General features: G+C 40.6%; 1 protein-coding gene across 1 annotated transcript; it reads right to left on the bottom strand.

The window, feature by feature from the left end:
* Positions 1-608: 608 nt before the first annotated feature.
* LOC104078907 (carboxypeptidase A6-like) lies at positions 609-19,510 on the bottom strand (the record flags this gene model as incomplete). Its single annotated transcript, XM_009580730.1, has 5 exons — positions 609-713; positions 1,559-1,660; positions 2,613-2,727; positions 6,187-6,311; positions 19,435-19,510. Coding segments are annotated over 5 exons (523 nt in total), but the record flags the coding sequence as incomplete, so codon positions are not given.
* Between the last annotated feature and the right edge of the window lie 582 nt (positions 19,511-20,092).

The raw sequence follows: 20,092 nt of genomic DNA, 5'->3' as shown, positions 1-20,092 counted from the left end.
GGTCAGGCCTTGGAACAGGCTGCCCAGGGAAGTGGTTGAGTCACCATCCCTGGAGGTACTTAAAAGACGTGTAGATGTGGTGCTTAGGGACATGGTTTAGTGGTGGACTTGGCAGTGTTAGATTTACGGTTAGACTCAATGATCTTAAAGGTCTTTTCCAACCAAAACAATTTTGTGATTCTATTCTATGATTCTATGATTTTAGCTTCCTATTCCTATGGAATTACACAAAAGAGAAATGTCTTTCTTAATCTATGTCCTTAAAGCAAAGGTACTGCTGAACTGATGTGAAGCAGTACAAACTGGCACTGATTTACCTGGACCGTTACCAGAATCACAGTCTTCACATTTTTAGGTCTTGGAATAAAATCCTACTTCATATCTCTGCCAATATGTGTCTGGCATATTTTTTTCCTGTGCCTAGCTGTGTCTGGCTGTCACTATCAGCTTCGTTTATCAAGCACTTAACTGTTCTACAAATAAAAAAAAACAAACGGTATAATAGGTAGTTATTTTTCTTATTAATAATACGTTAGATCAGTTATAGCAAAACCGCCATGTTTATTGAACTGAAGGAACTGCATGACTGTAAATCATTAAACACTTACTTCTTTCACAAACCACTGGCAAAAGGCAGGGCCAATCCACTCTCTTGCATGAATCCCACAGTCTATCCAGACAGCTTTCTTGTAGGGCCGTGATCTTTTACCTAACTTGAAGTGTGAATATTCATAGAAATATCAATAGATCTCATGACATTAGTGCGACATAGTAATGAGAAAATAATAGACTATTAGAAACACTAAACCATTTTGAATTTCCTCATATAAAGGAACATAAATTTTTTGTTTTCAAAAGTATGGCCAAGATAATTATATGCAGATATGCCAAGATAATGAAGCTGATCTATGGAAAAAAAATTACAGGAAAAGTGAGATCTGACAATTCCTCTTTTATGAGAAGTGATATTCTTAAATATCACATGGAGCAGGGTGAGGAAAAATGATGCTACTGGAATAGCCTGATGCAGAATCAAATTTTCAGAACTCTGCAACAGCAGATGAAAAGAAAGTACATTGAAAGTCAAATTTTTTTTGCGTCCTGTTGACACCGTCTAATTTGTGGTCCTACTAATGTGAGTTGAGAGCACACAGCCCTGAAATTTTGTCAGTAGCTAAAGAGGAAGCGTATGTGGCACGTGCTGAGAAGAGCTCCAGAGTCCTCTGGGGTCCCTCTGCAGCATAACTGCTTTTCAAGCAGTGTCTATAAACACAAAACTTTCCAGTTCGCTTAAATCCAAATCCTGCTAATTGAACTTGTCCTGTAATCTATCTCCATGCATATCTAATCCATGTAAATAGGATTTGGCTTTTAGTTTTCCAGCTTTTTATTTTTTTGTTCATTAAAGATGACATTCAGAGAGATACTTAGATCTTAGCAACTTATCCTTAGGAAATACTGTTAACCTGCATCTCTGGTGTACATGATATACATAAGTAACAAAGTGTCTGTTCCTCATTCCAGATTTTAGTCTGATTAATGACCATTTAATCTTTACCTTGAGTACAAACAGTGGTCTTCCTTCATAGGATTTTCCAACAGAGAACATGTGAACAAGATCTGAACGAGTTTTATTCAGATGATGCATCCAACCCTGGATCTGCAAATACAGAAACAAAATTGTTGCTTCAATCTTTGCATTTCATGGGAAGCAACTATTACACATTTATTAACCTCAGCTCTCAGTCCTCTGTATGTTTTTGGATTTTCCTGTATTTTTTCTTTTTGTCTTTTTTGGGTTTTTTTTTGTTTGTTTTTGCTTTCACACTTCAATTATCCTTGGGCTCTCATAGCTCTATTGCCAGAGGCTGGATGCAGCCTTCAGTCACATGGGATTTTTTCCCCATTTTGTTGTTCGATATTACCAGAATGCATTAGCTATCCATCAAAAATCTGGGGATGGGGCTAATCCACCATTCCCACTAAATATTAATGGACTGAAGAAAGAAGGTCCCTGAGTCTGCCTGCCAGGACACAGAATGGCGAACACATTGACCCGCAGGATTCAATGCTACCTGCAATATTTGTTTCACAGGCACCAGATCTCATTGAGGCGCAGCACCCTCCATGCTCAGCCTAGTGACTTTGTTTTGGTGCAGACTGAAACTGTGTATGTGAGCACGCTGAAATCAACAGAAATTATTTACCCAGCTATCTTCCAGGATAGTATCCCTTATACATGAATTTGTATCTAAGCGTTTTCAAGTCTTTGGGCCTCTTGTGCAAATACATAAGCATTTGCTCATATTGCTTACTTAAATGACTCAGTGAGACTAATCACTCACTGAAATCTCTTATTCCATCAGAGAAAAAGACCTACTTTGAAAACAAAACTCAGAAGCTGTCAAAGATAGTTACATGTAAAGATAAGCCTTGAATACAAATATTAAAAAAATACGTATTTTCAAGAAGGTGCCTATTTTTGAAGAAGAAACATTTAGAACACTTCTGAAGATGAATGGAGAACCATAACTTGTAGAGAGAGTGAAATCTTAGCCTTATTAAAAACAACAGTGTAGCAGATAAGAGGAACAATATGAATTTTCACGTACTTCTTCCAGGGAGTGATATACTTCATAGTTATATCCAGAAAGGGACCTTCGATTCCTATATGACCTCAGTCCAGTTTGGTTTTCTATTGCTTTCTGTAGGTCTGATATGAGAATCCTAGGTAAAAAAAGATAGGGGTATTATTGAAAAACTAGTAGAACACACAGGCTAAGGCAGAACAACAATCACATTTAGAAGAAATATAGCAGGAGTTAAACCATCCTGATGTCACTTCATCTGTTATATTTTGACAACAGAGTGCTTCAGGCTTATTTGAATATATGCTGCCAAATAAATATTCCACCTGCTTTGAAATGTAACAGTGCATTCAAAAAACACAATGAGCTTGTTAAGCGAATAAAACAGAATGATGTAAATAATGTAGCCAATGGGAAGAAGAAGCCACTTGCATTTGTTTATGGAGCCGCATTTGCTGTCTTTTTTTTTAATCCAGTTATACTATGTGATCATGGATCTTCAAAAATTGATTTCAAAACCATAAAAAAAAGTCTTTTTAGGCTTAGAAAAACATGCATATACTTTCTCTCGGGAGAGAGAAAACAACAAATGAAGAAAAAATCTTAAGTGTGGTTTGTTGTTTACATTATCTACTCTGCAATAGTTGTTTGCTTATTTTAAAATAACTCAGGAAAAACATGAAACAATACTAAGTGAAAATTAAATATGCTTGCATAAACAGTGAGAGGTTCTTGCATCAAAAGCAAAATGCAGAAACAGTGGTGTAAGCTGAAAACTTTCCTATTTTAGGGCGAAACCAAATAATGATACAAATATAAAAATATAATATAGAAAATATCTAAAAAGAATTATATTGAAGAATTTGGAGCGTCTATCCTTTCCATCACGCAGTGGCAGGAGCTGGGAATATCGTCACTGACATCAGTAACAACATCACTGTAAAATTGACAGTCATCCTTGTATACCACCTTCTCCTAAAGCATGGCGATGTGTAATCACCATACCACTAATTCATCATTCCTGTAAAACGATGGTCACATCCAACCTCTTAAAGTTTTATCGGCATTAGCTGCAATGATTGGAAAAAGATGGAAAGAAACTGCGTTCACGCTGTGCAGATGATACCTCAAAGATAATACGTCTATCTACATATAATATCAAAGTAAAGGTTATCCCCATCTTCAAATGTATTAGTGAAGTAATTGTATAATTAGGAATTACTTTGTTCTACATCAGCAACTTTCATCAAGCAAACTAAGGGCTTATAGTCTTTGACTTGCAAAGTGCTGTACACTCTAAGACCAGTACTGTAAAGCATTTAAGCCTGTAGCTAGATTAAAGCAGTGGTTTTATTCAAGTCATTAGGACATCTAATATGTTAAAAAAATACTTGCCTGCTTTGCTGAATTCTGATTAGCGTAAGTACCTACCAGGATCACGCTCTGCTTGCTCACTTCTACAATCATAGATTTAATTTCACAACTCCTGATTGTTTATGCGTCTGTACTCCAAATGAGATTTGATAATCTTTCTTTACTCTTAAATAACTGTATACTGTGTGTGCTTGTAACACAAAGGCTCTTAAGCCCCTCAGGTCCCTTAGGTCACAACCTAAGTGGCTTCGTTGCCAGAGAACTTACAACTGAGGCAACTTGGTGCAGTAAGAGTTTATCTGATGCCTGGCTTGTTTTCATGACTGTCTTCTTGTCATAAAGTCAAACACTGGGACAGTTAAGCCTGTCTTACAGGCAAGGGCCGGTCACCTTGTTCATTATTAGGGTTGCTTAATGCCTCCTGTCTTTAGAAATTTGTCATAATTTAGGCAAGCGTCTCTCCGTCAGGCTGAAGGTTTACATCGTGTTTGCCTCACATTTTCCAGTTCCAAAAGGGATGTAGCAATTTAACTCCTTTGCAAATAGCGTGTCAAAAATAAAACAAAACAAAAAAAAATTGTGAAAACCAGCCATGAGAAAAGGAGCCGTATGAAACCTTGCCCGGTGCCTTGGCCCCTTGGCTGTGGAGCTGCACTTCGGCTCAGGGCCGTGGTCCCCACCCCAGCTGCGCTGTGGGCATGGCTGTGCCCAGCCGCCCCGGCGGCCCCGCTCCTGCCGCTCCCCGACTGTGTCTGTTGCTGCTCTCATGGCGAATCCTGCCAGCTCTTGTGGAGTTACAGGTCTCAGGAGGCTCGTCAGGACAAGCACATGCTCGTCTGAAGCTTTGCAGGGTTTTGTTTCTGGTGGCTGGGACCCAGCGGACAAGAAGTCTGAAACGGGCAGTGGGGAGATGAAGAGGGAGGGAAAAGAAACAGTTGACAAAATGCTGCCCAGCTTCCTTCTAAGTGCTCACAACTTGTACGCCAAATGTCAGAGAGGAAATTTTCCCTGTGGAAAATTAATGTAATGTTGTCCTAGTATTTGGTAGCATGTTGTTTCAGGTAAACTGCAGAGACCCTTCGCTATCGCTGTTCTTGCCCTTGCACACTCTGCTCTGCAACCTAAGTAAAGGTCTTCAAGTACAGGGAGCGTTTGTAACACATATAAAATGGCCTTCTGTCATTTCATTAAAGGTGATTACTGTGAGCAGGAACAGCAGCAGACGTGACTACAACTGGCAGGGCACAGTAATTAGGGGACATTTTTTGTATAAGCACAGGAAAACAATTACAGAAATCCCCATCTCATTTTTAAACACAAACAAAACTGAAGCAGTGTTGAACCCACATGAAAGTCATTCTGAACTTCAGCTACCGGGCCGGCATAATTCATTTTCTTATGTTTTTTTTGTATTTTTAGAATGGCAAATTAATAAGAGACCATTGTTGTAATAAAAATGGAATTCTGATAAGATTACGTATAATATACAGTATGATTTGTGCCATCCTTTTCTGAGAAATAAGTATAAATACTCTCACATAGGGCTTTATTCAGCAAATGTTTGAGAATTCAAATAACTCATCAATTGATTATTCAGATGCTTCAGCATCTCACCGAAAGGGCTTTAATGACAAGGTCATTACTCGTCTAGTATATCACATTGATAAATATGAAATAAGCAGTATATCATATTGATAAATATGAAATAAGCATACTCCAAAACTGTCTTGAATGCTTTTAAGAAACACTATAAATAATGTGTGATCCTTAGCATGCATTTGTTCTGTATGACTTGCGTTGGGTCACGAGGAATGGAGCGTTATAAAACAGAACTAGTACATTCCTTCATAATTCATGAAGAAGGCTTGCCTCTGCATTTGCAGCAGACTTGTAAACAAACCTTGCTCCTGTTAAATACAGAGAGAGGCAAGGCAGGCTGTAGAATTAGTAATTACCATCCCTCTCTTAACAGATGTGATTTCATATACATTGAAAACACTTCAGCTTGACTCCAAAGGAGGACATTTAATTAAAACTGCCTGCCTGTGGGAGATTTTCTGTTCTCCCATTAAAATGGTTGTTTTCTTGGCAATGTCTAGTTCTCTGCCAGTCTAATTGCTATGATGTGGAACGTATTTTCAAGTGCGCTTGGCGTGGTAGACGCAGACCTGCCTTGGAGGCCAGATCTCTGGAGCGAGGCACAGAAAGCGAAGCACAGGCTTACGTGTACTGGATGTTTGCTTGCTGGAGGTAGGGCAGCAGACTTCGGGATGTGTTCTGTGGTACTCGCACGTCGGTGACCGTACCTTCGACGATGTGGAAGGGGCTGCTGGGCTGCCACAGGTCCACCTGTAGTGCAGGAACCAACCTGTAATTCATATGCATTCAGTGTAGGTGGGGAAATCCAGGAGATAGCTCGCTTGAAGCTATGTAGGCAAACACTCTAGGCATGGTATAGACAATAAAACTGTATTGGCTGCTCCAGCTCGACATCTATGCTAATGGAGCAGATTTTCAGGAATGATTGTGTCCAGCTTACCACAACTCTCATGGGAGGTTTGCCAACGGGAAGAGAGAATGGTCTCTCAGGAATGTGCCTCCTCAAACAGCTTGCAACAAAAGCTACCTCCAATTTCATGCGCCTCCTCAGACTACTATACGTTCCCTATGTATTAGCTCCTATGGAGTCCATGAGTCGTTTTTATTTCATAAGGTATTTTCTGTGTTCACTAGGGCAGTAAAAGAAAAGAACGCTGAGGAGAGGTAGAAGGCGTAGCATATACCAGTCTTTTTGCAAAGTGTACCCAAATTTTATTCTTGATAGTAAGCAGATCAGAGGTCAGTAACAGAAGGTCACCAATACTATGAAGGAAGCTGTGATCTACCCAATAATTTTATATGAAATGTCAAAATAACAGGATTAAGATAATCAAATGTTTACAATCTTGTAAAAAATGATAGCTACTAAATGATACCACAATTATTAATGTGCTATCTATATCTGCGCATACTAAGGGATGCTTCTTGTCCATTTTTACTTTCTTTTGTTGCCAAATCTGAAATACACTTGGAAATTTTAGCCCAGAACATGAATTTTCAAGAAAGCAAGGAAGTTTGCAAACAGGGATTTGAAACTCGGTGTTCTGCACCCGTAGCAAAACGGTGTTGTACTGCTCAGCCCTACCAACAACAGATCCACATACTCTTCCACAGAGGTGAGAACAGTTCCTCCTCAGCCAGCGTGAGGACAGTGGCAAGAACACAAGTTAACCAACCTCTTCCCAGACCTGCTGCATAGTCACAGGAGACTATGGAAAGGAGTCTCAGCAACAACCTCTGTGTCAATGTGACAAATATGCACGTCAAGATCCACAAGCCTTAAAAATACCTAAGTTTGTGAGCTGAATACAAAGAGAGGAACTGATAGGGACTGCCATGTCCCCACATTTCTTAAAGATAATTTAAAAAGAGTTAATACTTGATAAATATCTTTTGAATTTTATTGCAATATCAGCTGTGCTAGGCTGCATTGATGAAAGTCATGGATACAGCTCATGAGTGTCCCTTGCCTTACTTGCTTTCGAGGTTTCTAAGAAGGTTTTTATAATCTATACTTTAAAAGCTCCTGACTTCTTCTATGCCATGCAAGCTACTTTGGAAATATCTAATGCATTTCACCTGGTCTTGCTACAAACCTCATTTGAGAAGAGAGTATAATTTTGCAGCAGCGGTTTAGTTCCCACCATTTCTCAAATGGCCCCGAGTAACAATATTCTGATTACCAAGAAGGCATCTGATGCTGAACCTGATGCTACCTCTTCAAGCAGTAGTGACTTTAGTCCAGTTAATCCAATTAAATGCCTGCTACTTTGGAAGGAGAAAAACTGAAACACGGGGGCAGCCTCTTCTATTCCTGCCAAAACCACTCTTTGTTTCACGCTGCCACAGTATGGTCTATGGATCCATATGACAGTGGTGGGTGAGCGCAGCATCTTTTGAAATCTAACACCAGGACTGGCAAAGTTCATGAGCCTTGTGAAGCTGACAGCAGCTATGACAGATGGTCAGTAGAAACCAAACTCATTAATTAAATGGTGCTAAATGCTGCTTATAAATAAAGATCCTCTCACTGCGCTAACACCTTATGTTTGTTAGTTTATCTATCTTTTGTATTTTGATTAATTATAGACATCCAGTGAAATTCCCCCCTAATTCAACATGGTTGATTTCATACACGGTTAATTAGAAATGTGTATTTGACTTTTAAGATTTATCCCTAAAAATACACATCACAGAGGGTAAATTTGTTGCTCTTGGAGTAACAGCATATCAATCAGCTCAGCTTGAGCCATCTTTATAAAAATAACAACAAATTGTTATCCACAAGCTAAAAGCAACTGAAGTGAAGTGTCTCCTGGCCAACTGCAATATCTAAGCACACAAAACTGGAAATAGACGCTACAAAAAAGAAAAAAAAAAAAAAAAATCACGATTGAGATACGCCTGAAACTTGTCTTTGTTCTTGATAGTTACTCAGGATTAATTTTGGTCAATTTCTCCATCATCGTGGAGGGGATAAACCAACCAATATTCATACTATTGGTTACAACATCACCAAGCTTTTTAATTTCTGAGGTCTTCTAATTGTTTCTCATATTACTGGCTGCAAGGGAATTTCAAAAGCAGAAGCTATCTTCTTTTAACTAATGAAATCAGCGGTATATTGCACACTGCTATCCTCTTTTGGCGAAAATGCAATATTTCACTCCTGGCATTGTCCTGGAAGTGAGACAAAAAAATCCCATTTTTAGAATGCAAATCACTCCTCTTCAGCTCAGTTCCCTATTTGGGTAGTTTGGTTTCATTTGACTCCCACTTCTCATCCTTTGCAATGTAAACGAAGCATTCAGTGCTCATCTGGGAGATGTTACCTGTGCTGTCCAGAGCACCACTTCAATTGCTTACTTGATTTTGCTTTATAAAGCATATAACAAGAAACACATTTCTCCAAGAGACATCTTATTTATATTGCAGCTTTCAGCTTGTCCTTGGCGTGACATAGAGACAGCGCATGAAAACTGACAAACAGAAGATGGATTTCAGAGCAGGCATGTTTGGACTGAGCAAGTCCAACTATCCTTTACTCACTGTCAACTTTAGGAGACTTCATCATTGCATCTCCCATGGATACTGAGGGCTCCATCGGAGTCATCACTCTTTTTTCAGCCTCATTCCTCTGGCAAGCATGCCTTGGATTTCCATGCTGGGCTCTGCTGGCTGGCGAGTGGTAGTGATATTAATTGTTCTATCCTCTACTGTCTGCAGTGGGGTGTTGTTATCCCCAGACACTACACATTAGCTATTATATAGTATTATGTACCAGTCAGCGCCAAAAGACATTTATTTGCTGTGTGGGTGGTGGGATTTGCTAGGTGGGGGGAAGATTCTCCAGCTACAAAATGAACAAATGCAGAAATCCTACAGAACCCCCTGAACACGCAGTCAAATATTTGAACCTCGAAATTCACCTGGTATCTTGAGGCTAGAGGAAAAGAGATACGCCTTAGAGTATGTCTGCAAAGCTAAATATTCTCATCTCCTTTGCAGAACTGTCTCCTTTGCACGTCTCTTCATGAAGCACATTGCCTTTAGAGGGTCTTGGGATTTTTTAAGCCTCTGGACAATAAGCAGAGCCCAGGCAGGATTTTTCAGCAGGCTCAGGCTTGGGACCTGAAGACGAATTATTCGGCACCTGTTGCTGCACTCAGGTGTGACTTCAGGTACCTGTTCTCGGGGACATGGTGGCTCCGCAGATGCCCAGCGAATGCTCTTTCTCAGAATCTCACTGGAGGCATGAGCATCCTGTCTTGCTTTCTTTGAGAAGGATGGTATGTAAAAGCATACAGACAGCTCCCTTTTCCCAGAGGATTTAAACACATTATTGCTGTATTTAACGAAGAAGGTATAAGAGATTATTAATCGTGACTACATAGTAAGTATTCTTTTTTAACTGCACATACTTTTTCCAACCTCACTCGTCCCATAAAAGTCCCTGGGATTCAACTTGTGCTTAGGAAAGCCAACACTCTTTGGGTTTCCTTGTAGGCAGTTTCTCCTTAAACCGAGGTGTTAAAAGACAGCTCAAGAGTATAAATATATCAGCTCTTACCTGGACACCTTCCAAGCTACAGCAACCCTGAACTCATTAGTCATGTCTCTAGATTTTGGGCAGTATGGTGATGAAAAGTCAGCACAAGGCAAAGCGACAAATATTTTAAAAAGATTTGGGTGCTGCGCTAAGAGAATTCAGCATTTCTTCCAAAATCAAAAATCATGCAAATAATTTTCCAAGAATACAAACATTTTGTTGGTATAATCCTATGTATCACAAATGGTATACACAAAGCTCTGTTGCCCTGAAACAGACAGGGCAAACAAAGCTCTGTTGCCCAGACAGAAACCAGAGCAGGGAGTTTTTTTCTTCGCTAGTTCCAGGTTTTCCTCCAGCTCATTCTGTGCCTGTGGAAAGGGAGCCCGAGAAGAAAGGAGTCTCCTTGCTTTTCCCCAGGAACACACTCATGGCTGCATAAATCCCACAGTCCTTTTTTTCATGCAAGTCACTGAAAGAAATCCCCAGCTTCTTTAGACCACAGGGCTTACTCTGGCTCATACTTTCTAATTAAAGCCATTTTCTTGGACAATAGCCTCCAGTTGTTCCTCACCACCCTTTTGTAAACAGGTCTTTAATTTCTTCTTCCATTTAGCCTGAAAGGAAGATGCTTAGCGCATTCATCAGGTCTGCAATTGTATATTAATCAAAAGAGATGATTGATGCTTGTCATTGAAAGTAACTAGAATAACTGCCAAAATTTACATTTAGTATCTGGACAAAATTGTTTATATGATTTATTTGTGTTATGCCCCATGAAGACAGTAATTTTGTTATGCTTTATTACCTAGCAATTCCAGTTTTTATACTGAGTGGTATACAGCAATACATGTGCCAAAGCTGGCCTTGTCCTTAACATCACTATGAAGATTTCTTTGAGAAATGCTGTCAACTGTGAAGTTCAGAATTATTGTTATGATGCCATCAGTTGAAATGGCTTGGCATTTCTGAGCCTCTTGTAAAAGGGAATGTGCAGCCAGTACTGCAAGCAGTGATGCTCTTCGCTCATGGACTCTATCAGCGTGTCATGGGCTCTCTCGGGATGTGTGGGTTTTCCATTTACATCCATATGCTCGTGTATAGACACATAAACAGTGTGACCCTAAGCAGTCCTGAAACTCATTAGATATGTTTTCAATTAGAAATCTGATAGTAGAAGGTAGAGAACAGAAGAAGAGGAAACTGCTCTAGTCTCACTGATGATGTCAGAGGTCTGACTATCGGAGGCTCCATCACGTAACACACGAGAAAACAGTCATATATGTATGTATACAAACACCCCTCGCATGCACATATATAGTGTGCAACAGAATTTTAGGCTTCTGTTGGTATATTTGCAAAGAAAGAATGAAGGAAGAAGGACTCCCATTGACTCTGACACTGGTGGATAATTATAGCTGTGCTGTAGTTCACCTGGAAAGAGTAGAACTGCTTCTCTCTGATGTCTTCACCCTTGCAAATATTTTTAGGATCAGGACTGATTTCATCCTCACTTGCTCCTGCCAGTTAAGGACTTAATTGACAGTCCTGACTGCAAATCTCCTTCAGCTGTCCTTTATGTGCAGCAAAATGGTCCAGTGGCAATTAAGCACAGGGATTCCCTGTGCTTTCTAGAAGGACTTACAAGGTAGTCCTAGTTGCTGGTGCAAAGTAATTTAAGTTTCTGATTGAGCACACTAGACATGTAATTGGCTCTAACTTTTCAGTATTTATTTGCTTTCCAGTGAGGTTGGTAAGAATAATTGTGCCAATAAATTGGGATTGATTCACAGGATTGCAGCAGCCATAACACTGGCAGGAACAGAATGCGAGCAATGCACAGCTTGAAGTTTTGAGTTTTGCAGATCTTTGTGGAACTATAACACAGCAATAGTCTTGCCACTCTACTTACACTGATATAATTTTACACAGGGTTCTATACTGCAGAAAAGAACTCAAGAGAGTCACTGAGCAAAAACTCATACACAATTATACGGTAATTGAATATCCGTTCTTAGAAGTATAGATGCCACTGAGCTAAGTATATTTGTAAGACGTGAAAAAGGCTTTAACAGACTCATTAAAAAAACCCAACCAAACCTCTATTTTGTTTCTTATTAAACTATTTATGGCTTGGTTCATTTTGTAGTTGTTGCTGCACTGCCTAAGAAATGGAATAAGTAATCCTGCTCCTACTGGGGCTGTGCTGATGACTTTGTTGAGCTCGGACTCAGGCTTCCTCACCAGTAAAAGAGGAAGCAGATTCCTCCCATCTCAGAGTCCAGGCTTTCTGCGTCTTGTGAGAACAATACACTCACTACCTGGGCTCTCCTGTCCTATCTTGCATCTTCCTACTAAAGTTTTCCTGGAACAACATTTTTCTTCTGAGCTTGGCAAGTGGTTTACAGACATGTATTCTGATATATCAATGAATAACCTTTGTTGTCACCTGATGTTCCCTGTGTATCTGAAATATTCTACGCATATCTGACTGGAATGCTAACTATGAGTTAGGGTAAAATCTGGACTGATGACTAAAGCATCTGGCTATACAGATACATTTGCTGTATGTGCAAAGTAAAATGCACACAGCCCTGGCCACTGAGCTAATTCCTTCCTTCCACAAAGTAGGAATAGCTCCATTTGGGCTGACACTTCTTACTGCATTTTCAGACGGGCTTTTGTTCTCTGAAGCCTTTTTCAGCATTTGCCTATGGAGCTGTAAACGATCAGATCTATAGCCAAGTGATCCTTTTCCCCTATGAGATATTTTTCTGATTCCCTGAAGTGCAATGACAGGATCAATTCAGGGATTACAATGGATAAGCAGCTGCTGTAGGGGCTGGAAAACAAACAAAAGGGAATGGAGTTGTAGCTTCAAGGCCCGCTAGGCTGGCTCCTCCCAAAGTTAAAGAAGTGCCCAGGAATTTCTTTTGTAAAAGCTACTGAAGAATGAGTGGTCTAACTCTATTATGCCAGGAATGTTCACAGAGCAGTAGCTTCTTTGCTACCTATACAAACAGCCCCGATCCCAGTCAGGCGTATGTGATAAAAAGTGCTTGTAGACCACCAGTGGAGTAGAAGTTATCAGTCAAGGCTCAAACGAAGTAGCACTTCAAAAATAACACTTACAAAGGAAAATGCCAGAGCAGATAAACAGAATCTGCTGCGTCTGAGGACCCAAGCAAATCCTGGTTTCCTTGCAAAGCACTTGGGAATGTGACATTTGTTTCTGTCAGTCAGGTTGAACAGAACTAAAACCATGAAAGGGCTCATAAATCAGCAACAGGCTCCTCAAATTGTCTCCTAAACAAGAAAGAGCAGGAGACAATAGCCAATCATTGGGGAGGTGTATGAGGCAGAGGGACAAGAGATGGACAAGAGGAGCCCTGAGGGACAGAGAGCGGGCAGTTCTGTAATACTCAGGTCACTGTGGTACTATCATCCTAAATATTTCTCCTTCGTCTGTTGATTACTGTAATAATTTGCAAATTATTAGTGTGAAACAGTGAACCTGCAGAAAGGTATTTCTGGTCTTAAACACTGGGTGAGGAACAAAGATTTGTGCCATATCTATAGAAAGAGAGAGTATTTATAAAAGCAAAAGACTGCAGCAGAACACCTAAAATTTAAGATCGGTGCCTGTGACTGTGTTAGAGCAGCAGCCAACCCAAAAACTGTGACCATGATCTATAGCTAGAAAAATAAATAACTCCATGAGTTTGTACTTGAATTGCTAAAGAATTTGCTGCATTTTAGTCTATCATAACCATATGAAAATGTTCCTTAACACTGCTATGCAACATACGTCTCATCTTACATGAAAGTTGGAGGAGCTCCACCATCATTTACCTCTGTCATACTCACCCTTGTATCTGCTCCAGTGGTCTTTGGCACAGGGACTGTGCAAAACGTGTTTAAGGGTGTGGGGTGGTGCTGCTGGTGGAAAGCAGAGTTATCAGGCTCTTATTTTTCTTCCCCACAGAAACAGAAAGAAACTTGATGTAGGAACATGCTGGAGACAAGAGATACATACTGCTGTATACGTACTGATGGCATCTCCCAGCTGCTACTACCTTTGTCACTTAGTGAAAACCAGAAACTGGCATCTCCTGCCTTGAAAAAGAGCATGACTGTTCCCCACCTGCCTCATTTCTTACGACCTCAGACACGTATTGCCCTAAGAAACAGCTGCATACACGGCAGTGCACGATGCGCAAGAGCTTTCTGAGAACTTGCTCTGGAGAGATGGTGGTACTGTGGTCTTGGGCTGGGGGGGCAAGGCTGGCAGGGGGAGTGTGGGGAACCCTGCTCTGCCTGTCTGGGGCAAGAGCGGTCAGGGCCAGAGCCACCTCCTGCTGCTTTGCAGGCTGGGATGGTGGCTGATCGGACTCAGTACATTTAGCCTTCCTTTTTGCTTCGTTACTGTGAATGAGTTTATTGGTTGAATACATGCAAGTTTAAGCAACTTTACAGAACTCAGAGCAGACAAATTTTCATCTGTAGGGCTGGCTATTTTTACTGGCAGTGCAGGTCTACATGCTATGTTCACCCCATCAGGGAAAAAAGCAATATTTTGTCACCTACAAGTTAATAGAACCAGCCAATGAAGGAATCAATTTATAATAATGATTAATAACAAAGCACTGTGGGCAATGGAGCTACAGACCAAAACTAATTTGTGGAAATTACTCAGCAAGTGATTATGACTAATGTGATTTGCCTTTGGGCAATTCATGAACCAAAAGTTAAACGTGTGGAATGAAACATTCATTATCCATTATCCCCTCAGTATAGGCAATGGCATTTGTACTGTAGCAGAACCTATACACTTCAAGCAGGTTTCAGGGGTTTATTACACTAAGCATTATATGGACTTCTTTTTTCTTTAAAAAAAGGGGCAAATATCCCTCCTAAGGAGCTCCAGATGCTAAATTTAAAAAGTCTGAAGGGACTACACCTTCTGTAAAAGTGTATGAGTTAACCTTACAGCTCAGGTACTGGTAGAAGAGCAGTCCTGTTTGAGATCAAAAGGCTTCCATGTGGACTAAAGCCCCTGAGTAGTCATCCAACTTCTGTGAGTTTTGTCACTTACGCTATGGCTAGACTGCCACTGCTGCCCAAGTAAATTACCGGGGGCATATTCTAAGACACTTCAAATGCATCAAGACATATAGCCAATTCCAAGATTATCCTTCAAGGATGTCTCAGTGTAGGTTTCTGTAAATGCACATTCAAGAAAGGACTCCTTTTGTGTCTGATCCTCTTCCCAAAAGGGATGGACCTTGCAACGCGGTGACTTCTACGGCATTAGCTTCAGCGTGGCAGAAGGCAAAGCTCTCCCCACTTCTTTCCCCACTGCCCTGCTGTTTCTTTCTGAAAGAAAGCAGCTAGAGCAGGCTTTAAATGACAAAATCTACTCAGGAAAAATCAGTGGTAAGGACAGTCATTAAGAAACAGGCAGATTAAACAAAATGAGCAAAAAGATACATTGCCACTCTTTCTAGTGCCCGATTGTTTTCTTCCTGATTGTCCAAATCAGTGGGCGATAAGAAGGGGTGTCTTTGCATTTGCTTTATTCTCTGCCTGACACCAAAATACACTGCTTTGTAATAGGACCATCAGGATAATTTTCTCAAACTTCTTTGTGATAAAGCCCTTCAGAAGTATACACTCATTTGAACTGGACAGACATGAGTTTTCCTTTTAATTCTTTGGATTATGAAAGACAGGCCAGAAGCACAGGCTAAGTGACTCTGCCTTACAAGTGTAGATGTTAAAGGCAGAAGGAAGTGGCTGCAATAAACACAGAACGCCACGAGTCTATAGTAAAGCTCCCTCCACCAGACACAGTGAGGAGGGAATTTATTCAAAACATTTAAGTTGTGCATGGATCACACTGGGGTCAAACCGGGCTCCCCGAACTTGACTTTTGCATTGCAATTTCTGTGTTTCTTTGGGTTGACTAATGGGGACTAATCCTGACATCACTAGAGAGCATAACTTTTGGTACCTTTGAAATACACCTCATCTCTAATAGACCAACTTGCCAGGGTAGAGAAACATATGTCTGAATTTAAACCCAAGTGCAGGTATCCTTCTCACTTCGAGAATGAAAGTGATGTCACTTTTATTTTCACTGGCTTTTCTTGTTCTTCTAATACTGACAGTGGTAGAGAATATTATCAGGCCATTCGGACTGAGGTCTTCAAATGGCTTTAAATAAAACATTAGCGTTCTTCAATAGACCAAGTACTTGAAGTTAATCCCAAAATACTTTCTCTGAAAAAAAAAGTGAAATTGGTGCTATTCGATGGTCATTTAGGTACAAAACTGTTGCGTCTTGAAAGGATCCTGGTTCCAGCTTTATTTTTCCCTTGAGGAACATGTGAGTGATATGACAGGTTGGTATTAATTTACTGTTCAAACCACAATGGATTCAAAGGAGATGTGTCAGAAAACCAGTTTTGGTTTTCTGACTCTAAAATGTAAAAAACCAAAGCGCAGTACTTGTAATTACAGCAATTTGTATATCTCTGTTGACCCCCCTGTTCATATCATACTGTATTATGACAGCAACAGGACTATAGCTGGGCTTTGTTTGTAGCTTCTTTTGCACTATTGGGTTTTTTCTGGTGCACTGACTTCTATTTTCTCCTGAGCACATTATCAGCGTTGTGCTTAAAGACTCATGTTTAAAAAATCGAACGTAAGTCCACTGTTGGTTGAGTTTCCAACTCTGGAAATCCAGGAGTGGGGGAAGGACAGGGGAGACTGACATGGAGACTTAAAAAACTGCACAACTCTACATGGTTCTTCAGAGAGGCTGATGACATGCGGCCACTACTGACTTTTGCTGGTATTGTGAGTACTTGGCACTTCTAAGAAGTGTCATTGTTGATCCACTCCTTCATGAGGGAATAACTAGATTTTTTTTTTTTTAAAAACATAATGATAATTTAATGTTAAACATATCCATTACTTGTTAGCCTCCCAGGTGTCTCTTTCTGTCTGACCCCATGTAGATGGGCAGTGAAGCAGCTGCAGATGGAAGAGCCCTAAGATCTGAAATGCAGCCAAACCCAGCCTGTTTTCACGAAACTGGGTGTCAATAGTCTCTCTCTTTTTTGAATCTTCCCTTCAACCTCCTCAGCTTACTACCTCATCAGAATCAATCACTTTCTAATTAACTAGTCAGATTCCGATGCAGTTTGCCAAAATTTTATTATCCTGCTCTCAGAGTTATAGCATGCAATTATTTATTCAAGTTTCTACTGCTCCCGCTTTGATGGAATTGGGTGAAGGAATCTCTTTCTGGGAGCCTAAGGGAGCTCTGTAATGAGAAACAGTTGCAGGAAGGTGAGTAACCCTTTTGCTTCGCAGGGTTTGCAATATGAGGAGAAAGGAAAAAACCACATGTGCTCCCTCTTTATGTTCCAGCATCCAGGGGGAAGAAATTAATGCAAAAACCAGCTTCCACATGTATTTCTTGGGTTTATGGTTAGATTTTTTTTCCTAATTGGGAGTAAAACAATTATCCTTTTTGGATATTATTTGGTATTACAGTAACATTCACAGTTGAGGGCCAGGCCCTTAGTAAGCACTGCAGAAACAAATATAAGGCAATATTCTTTAGGAGAGTTGGGCATTACAGTACAAAGTGCTATAATACATAGCATTGCGACACTACTGCTGTTGAACATTGAAATTCCTCATGCAACATGTGCACAGGTTGGATGACTTGAGAATGGGATTTACAAAAGATAGCATCTTGAGTGGGGAACCAATTGAGCATATCGTTGAGGAACGCAGAGGTGATGAAGAGAGCCTCAGCCTTCCTACTTAAAGCTAGTAAGGCATCAATGTCTTGACTGCTGGAGTATTCGCAGCAGTAAGCCTTCTCCTGGGCTGAGGTACCTACGGTAGCTCTGTCCTCTTTCTTAAAAAATGGTAGCAAGAAAGCTTCGTCATAACTGAAAGATGGAATGCTTTTCAGAAGAGTGTAAGAGCTTTTCTAAGACCTTCATTTTGTTTGATTTGGTATGCGGATTGAGATTTGATTTGCTTGGATCCCAGATGTTAACTATTGGACTAGAAGATTATATGCACCTTCATTCTTTGCCTCAGTGAGAACATAATCATTTACATGAGGTTTCAACAATGGAGACAGAGCTACATCGCAGACTGCCTAATAGTTTGCTGGAGTTGAAGGCAATGAGCAGCCCAGAGGTTTTGCACATGCTCCCATCACTTTGGTACCATTGGTGTTCTGCTGTATGTCACTGTATGTAACAGGACTGCCAAAGTTACCAACGTGTTCCTTTGTCTATGTCCATACAGCTCTTTTCAGCCAAACCAAGGTTTGAGTTTGTTGTGCCAAATGACTTTAGCTTGTGCCCGTGCTGCTTGTAAGGCTGCCCATCAAACTCCTTTACCTTCATAGGTACAGGCAGAAGTCAACTGTTGCCCACTGGGCTCAAGCAGAGTATGAGCTAACACAGGGGAAGAGGCAGAGCCTGGGACTCACGTTCAACTCCTGGAACAAACTCAACATACCGATCAAGTTGTTACTTCCCTGGTTCTGCTCTGGTTAGGCTGTATTTTGGAGACTATTAATGAGCCTTGTCCCTCCCCAAGTGCCTGAGGGCAGATCATGTGCATGGTGCAGTCCTTTCCATGCTGTCGCAGGGGCCAGAGACCTGGCTTACAGGTACTCCCCATCCTCCTCTGAGACAACGGGCCACACTGCTGCACCTTCGTTAGCTGTGCCGGCAAAGCAGCATGCTGCCGAGTGCTCTTGTGCTGCGCTGCTACAGTGGCACCATTGCTTTTCATTTATATCTGCAGGAAAAGGCCAGGGAAGAAGGTTTTTGGCTTGCTAGTGAGTCTTGTAGACACTCTCTCAACTGCCTCCAGAAAATTATTCTGCCAGAGAGATTCTCAAACTGAAACCACTTCCTTTTTCCTATTCCTGCGTGTGTTCACATCTTGAATTAACTCAGTGTTTTAAATAAAACCATCAGCCAGATAATGAAGCATGCAACAATGTATATGCTAGCAAGAAGTGCAATAGCGAAAAAAGCAAATTTGCAAGTGTGGCGCTATATTATTTTAACACAATAAGTGTTTCTTGTTAAAATTGTCAGGCATGATGAATCTAATTCCTACGCTATTTTATCGGGAAATTAGGAATTTAATGGGCAAAGACTGCTTTCCAGAGTATAAAATAGCTTGAAGTAAAGTGCCAAATGAAAGGCATGTCAGTTAACCCACTACAGTCTTCAACAAAGATCAGAAAAAGAAGACGAAAATAATCAAACTCACCTCAAGCCTGTTAAATGCAGCCTTCAGGATCTGCGTTTCCCTCTCGCTCTCAGGAACGACTCGTATGACTTTATCACTGCCAATAACAGAACATTGAATTGACATTTTAAGGCTCTTTGCAGCAGCACAATGCAACAGTAAATAGGTTCAGATAGCTACCGTACTTGTGCTCTTTTTCAGCATTTGCAAAATGTCGGGTGAACTGGAGCTCCGCTTCTAAACTGGCTCCCTGGATTATGCACTTCCATAGAAATGATTTGCTCTTCACAGATCAGGGTGCCAGCTTGACCCTCCATTTCTATGTGAACGCTTTTGTTCATTCCTTCTAACGTAAACCATTCAGACTGACATCTTCCATACTGAATATGTGCCTCAGATCAAAACAATTGTTTTTTTTTGCCAAAACAATCAATCTGTTTCTGAGGACAAGATTAGGTAAGATACGTTGCTTTTGTATGTTTAAACATTTAATGGGCTTTGAAGAGTCCAGTGCTCTCATGCGTTAAAGAGGGGACTTGACTTTAGAAGAGAGGTGACCTTCATATCAGGAGCATGCCTCTTGCTTTATCCATTAAAGCACAAATTTTGTGAAGTAAATAGCTGTTCATAGATAATAGCAGCCAGACGATAGCAGCTAGATAACAGCAGCTCATTTTAT

Source organism: Fulmarus glacialis, unplaced genomic scaffold (assembly GCF_000690835.1).
Source record: "Fulmarus glacialis isolate BGI_N327 unplaced genomic scaffold, ASM69083v1 scaffold22286, whole genome shotgun sequence".
NCBI classification, from domain to species: Eukaryota; Metazoa; Chordata; class Aves; order Procellariiformes; family Procellariidae; genus Fulmarus; species Fulmarus glacialis.
Note: the sequence above shows the minus strand (reverse complement) of the source record. Positions and strands in the feature narration are given on the sequence as shown.